The sequence below is a fragment of the Austrofundulus limnaeus genome, unplaced genomic scaffold (assembly GCF_001266775.1).
Source record: "Austrofundulus limnaeus strain Quisiro unplaced genomic scaffold, Austrofundulus_limnaeus-1.0 Scaffold139, whole genome shotgun sequence".
Lineage (NCBI taxonomy): Eukaryota > Metazoa > Chordata > Actinopteri > Cyprinodontiformes > Rivulidae > Austrofundulus > Austrofundulus limnaeus.
Window position 1 is genome coordinate 534962 of NW_013952541.1, and position 5617 is coordinate 540578.

The window sequence follows — 5617 nt, forward strand, 5'->3', positions numbered from 1 at the left end:
ATCTTAGTCTGTGTTTGCAATTATATTTTAATAATTTAAAAGCAAGTCTCAAATACTTTATCTAAGTTTAATCCCTTTAATATCTTAATCTTGTTTTGAGGGTAATTTTATTTTACAGGCTTTTTTTTCTTTAGTTTGCCTAAAGCGCCGGCTTAAATAAGAAGTGATGATTGTTAGAAATAAAATTTGAATCACTTTGATCTGTTTGAATTTGTCTTAGCAGCAGCACAATATTTGACCCAGGCTGTTCTGGTGCAAATAAATAACATAAAGAGACTTATTTAAATACATTAAAGCATATTATTTTGTATTTGAGAATCTTATTCCAGGCAGTGTTTTGAAAGACAAACAAAAAAAGGGGATGATAAAAACACAAATAGGATAAGTTTATTGCTGGATCAAACTTTTAAAGAAAGAAAGTACAACAAGAAATAAAGTTTCAATATAAACTCTGGGAAAAACAAAGAAGTTCTGACTCAGCAGAGACTTTTCAAATCATCCTCTCAGAATAAAAAATGGTTATTTTCATCATCTGCTGCCTTCATTCACTGTCCAGTCCATATTTAATGCCCACCGCCTTGAGAGGCTGGTGATCAGATATATTTTTGTACAAAAAGTAAAACAAAAATCTAAATTTGTTCCTATACATTCTACATAAGACACTAAGGTTGTGTGTGGTTCAGGTGGTAGCTGTGGCTACAATGTAGCTTACCACCGTGTGTGAATGTGTGAATGAATAAACACTTTTTGAGTGTGTATAAAAGCACTAAAAGACTAGAATGTAACTGTTTTGGTTATCTGTTCYCACCGCGGCTGAAAATAACGTACAGAAACAACAGAACTGCGACAGCTGTTTGTCTGTGTGTTTCAGAGGGTTCACCATTCAGCTGGTGGCTCGGGGGTCCTGGTCCCGGACAAGTCCAGACCTACTGGGGAGGAGCTCATCCAGGCAGCCAGCAGTGCGCCTGCGGCCTGCAGGGGGATTGYGTAGATCCACAGCACTACTGCAACTGTGACGCCGACCGCAATGAGTGGTATGGACCAGTCCAAACAAGTTCAAACCAGTCCAAGCCAGTTCAAACCAGTCCAAACACATTTGAAACCATTCCAAACCAGTTCAAACTAGTTCAAACCAGTCTAAACACAGTCCAAACTAGTTCAAACAAAACCAGTTCAAACCAGCTCAAACAATTCTAAACACAGTCCAAACCTGATCAAACCAGTTCAATCAAAACCAGTTCAAACCAGCTCAAACAAGTCTAAACACAGTCCAAACCAGTTCAAACAAAACCAGTCCAAACACAGTTTAAACCAGTTCAAACACAGTTGAAACCATTCCAAACCAGTCCAAGCACAGTTCAAACTAGTCCAAACCAGTCCAAACATGGTTTAAACCAGTCCAAACCAGTCCAAACATGGTTTAAACCAGTTCAAACAAAACCAGTCCAAACATAGTCCAAACCAGTTCAAACCAGCTCAAATCAGTCTAAACACARTCCAAACCATTTCATACATGTTCAAATGAGTACAAACTCAGTACAAACTTAGTTCAAACCAGTCCAAAGCAGTAAACACAGTCAAAACCAGTTCAAGTCAGCCCAAACACAGTCCAAACTAGTCTAAACCAGTTCAAACACAGTCCAAACCCAATCCAAACCAGTCTAAACCAGTCCAAGCACAGTCCACACCAGTCCAAACCAGTCCAAGCACAGTCAAACCAGTCTAAACAYAGTCCACACCAGTCTAAACCGGTCTAAACCAGTCTAATCACAGTACACAGAAATAGTTATTAGTTTCTTCAAACTGTTTTTCTCCAACTGACCGGTTTTGTGCAGCAGCTTTATCAGGGCGACACAGCCACCTGCTCCAGGATGATTCCAAGGTGTTTCCAGGCATGTCCTGGGTCTTACCTAGGGTCTCTTCCCAGTTGGACGTGCCTGGAACACCTCTCTACAGAGGCATCCAGGAGTCATCCAAACCAGATGTCTGAACCACATCAACTGGTTCCTCTGGATGTGGACGAGCAGCGGCTCTACTCAGAATCTCTCACATCATCTACAGTGGAGAGAAAACTGATTTCAACAGTTCAGTCTCATTCTTTTGGTCACTGCTGCTAATGAAACGAGGGAATATGAAACATTCTTTTCATAGTAAAAGTCTGTAATTTAGATTATATTTRTTTATTGGGGAAACAATTAGTTTTAACTTCCAATCAAGCCACACATTTGGCTGTTTTTATAACTCTGCCATCTTTTCATTCAGCACCCCCTGCTGATGCCGTTTCTACATCTCCTCCCTGTGTTGGGAGAGATTGTCAGCTGACAGGAAGATTGACGTGYAGATTATCTGAACACGGGTGCACACTCACAGAGCCGCGCGCTCAGCTGTCTGTTGGCAGCTCTCCTCTGGAAGCGGCCGTCACAGAAAGTGGCAGAGATTGAGCGTTAAGTGTCAGGACGGATGCAACCGGACGACTAATAAAATGTTTCCCCTGAAAAACGATTCTCTATGAGCCAAACTGTCGCGCTCGTGTTGCCGTTTCCTGTCAGGTTTTTATGCAAGTAAATTAGTCTAATTAAGATCCYGTCAAAGGATGAAAAAGTAGTTTGTTTTTCTTTCAGCTGCTCTTTTTCTGGATTTGTTTAATGTCTATGTTTAACTCACTTCGTCATTTCTTTAACTGCACGTTTTTCATTTTGTTTACCTCCTGTCTTTTATTCTCGCTCTCTTTCTCATCCCCTCTTCTTTTACTCATTCTTTTTCTTCATTATCTCCATCTGCCTCACCCGATTCCTCGTTTGTCCTCTCCTCTCTGTCCTTCTGTCACAGGACAGAGGACTCGGGTCTTCTCAGCCACAAGGCGAGCCTCCCGGTCCGGTCTCTGGTTCTGGGGGACGTCCAGCGGCCGGGGTCAGAAGCCGCCTACAGGGTGGGACCGCTCCGCTGTCATGGAGACAGTAAGTCCTTTTAAGACCTGATAAATTAAATAAATCATAACACAGTAAACAGCTTGGCCGTTTTTTTATGAATGCATTAATAGTTTTGTTTTTTAAAATCTACTTCTTCGTTCTTTCTTTTAACCATTCATTTATCAAAACTTCAGAAGCTGGGTGATTTTATTTTATTTAATATTTAACTTTATTTACAAACATTTTCTCTTCAAATCCTTCAAAAACATGTTTTTATCTACTTGTCTTCTTAAGCTATTTTAAGCTTTTCGCTCCAGTTCTGCTACTTTGAGCTAGCTTTTTGCTACATTTTGTTTTTTGGTACTGTTCTGTCGCTTGATGTTTTTTGCTGCCATTCAGCTGCTTTTAGCTTCTAGTTAGCCTTTCGATGTTTTTAGCTACATTTTTATTACGTTTAGATTGAACTTGMTTTTTGCTACTTTAAACTATTGTTTTGACACTTTTAGCTTTCCTTTTTGCTATTTTAGCCTTTGGATTGTGTTCTGCTACATTTAGCTTCAAGCTAGCCTTTTGCTACATTTAACTTCTATCTAGCTTTTTTATAGTTTTAGTTTTAAGTTGTCTTTTGATACTTTAACTTTTAGCTACTGTTTTGATACTTTAGCTATTTTAGCCTTTAGGTTGCCTTTTAATTCAATTAGTTTCTACCTGACATTTTGGTACTTTTAGCTTTAACTTGCCTTTTGCTACTTTTATTTAACTAGTGTTTTGATAAATCTTTTGCTAACTTTTAGCTTTTAGCTATTGTTTTGACACTTTTAGCTTTATTTATTTTACTTATGAATTGTCTTTTGCTACATTTAACTTCTAGCCAACATTTTGATACTTTAATCTTTAGCTGCTGTTTTGATACTTYAGTTTCCTTTTAGCTATTTTAGTCTTTAGATTGTCTTTTGATACATTTAGCTTATAGATGACCTTTTGCTGATTTTAGCTACCTTTTTGTTACCTTTAGATTTAACTTTGCTACTTTTAACTTTTAATTAAAGTTTTGACAATTTTTGCTCACTTATAGCTTTTAGATATTGTTTTGAAACGTTTAGCTTCCCTTTTGCTGTTTTAGCCTATGGATTGTCTTTTTGTTACATTTAGCTTCAAGCTAGCCTTTTGCTATATTTAACTTCTAGCTAGAATTTTGATAATTTTAGATTTAGTTTGTTGAAACTTGAACCTTTAGCTACTGTTTTGATACTTTAGCTATTTTAGCCTTTAGGTTGCCTTTTAATACATTTAGCTTCTAGCTGACCTTTTGCTATTTTATGTTATTTTCAGCTTTAACTTGCTACCTTTAACTTTTAGCTAGTGTTTTGACATTTTTCCCAAATTTTTTGCTAACTTTTAGTTAGCAGTTTGCTACTTTTAGCAAGCATTCTGCTCCTCGTAGGCTTTAGTTTGTATTCGTCTGTTTTTAGATTTTAGCTTTAACAGCTCAGTTTCTGCTTCTTCAGCTAAATGTAACAAACCATTTCTGTTTGAGGTTTATAACTTCAGCTCTTTCTCACAGGGAACTTCTGGAACGCGGCGTTTTTCGACAAGGAGACGTCGTACCTCCACTTCCCGACGTTCCACGGGGAGCTGAGCGCCGACGTCTCCTTCTTCTTCAAAACCACGGCCTCCTTCGGGGTGTTCCTGGAAAACCTGGGCATCAAAGACTTCATCCGGATCGAGCTGAGCTGTGAGTGCAGAGAGAGCCCGAGGCGGGAGATTTAACGCAGATTAGGATGACCGAAACCTAGAAGTTTTTAATCTGCCCGCCAGAAGATGCTGACTTAATCTGCGTAAAAATGTCCTGCAGGAGGAGAAAGTCTAATCCTAACCTGTGTGTCCACACTGTCTCTACTTCTACTTCAAATAATCTACAGTTTCTGGAGTAGAAGAAGTAAAAATGTGACATAAAAAGGATTTTATTCTTTATTAACGTTGCAGCTGCTCTCCATAAAACTCACTCTGTGATATCAGCTGCATGTGGTGACATATTGAGTTTATGCTTTCAGAGAAAAGTTGGAAGCCATTTTAGTGTTGTGCTGCCTTTTTTTTAAATGGATGTGAGGTGACACAAACAGAATCTAATACAGAGAGCGTGCTGCACCACCAGCCCCTCTCCTCGGGGGAAATCACTGTCAGCGTGGCTGTTTCTGCTCTGAACACCACTGCTGCTGCTGCTGCTGCTCTGCTGGCAGCGGCCTCAGATCGCTCCGAAGCAGCCGAGTCCGGGAACAATTGGTAAAAAATGAAGTTACCACCGGATGCTGGGACAGTGTTTCATCTTGTTCTGTCCTCTCCGAGCCATACATCTTCTACTTTCAAAGGATGAGGGTTTATTTTAGGAAAAAAACAGCTTTTTTTTTTTTCATTTTGTTGGAACAGGATTCCTGTAAAACTGAAATAAACTCAGCTTTATAGAGAAAAATCTCTTTTTTGTTTTAAAATGAGAAGATCTGATTATCTGAGGTGAGATTAGAACAAAGTTATAATAGTTTCGTATTTTTCATTTTAGTTTAGTTCTATTTTGTTGTGACTTTTTTCTTTTAATTCAGTTAGTACTATTGTGATTCATTTCCCATCCAAGTCATCTCAACTTTGCCATGCTTCTCCTCCTGCATACTTTGTCCTAGAGCTGCTATTGTAATTTATATCTGTAAAGCCCC

The 5617-nt window shown here is 38.7% G+C and overlaps 1 protein-coding gene across 1 annotated transcript in view; it reads left to right on the forward strand.

The window, feature by feature from the left end:
• The window catches only part of LOC106522901 (contactin-associated protein-like 4), a gene marked incomplete at its 5' end in the record, with an annotated part of 112209 nt that overhangs the window by 78466 nt on the left and 28126 nt on the right, over positions 1–5617 (forward strand). The window contains 3 exon segments of the mRNA XM_014016138.1: positions 872–1034; positions 2830–2957; positions 4474–4644. Of these exon segments, the coding sequence (XP_013871592.1) occupies positions 872–1034; positions 2830–2957; positions 4474–4644 (462 nt within the window).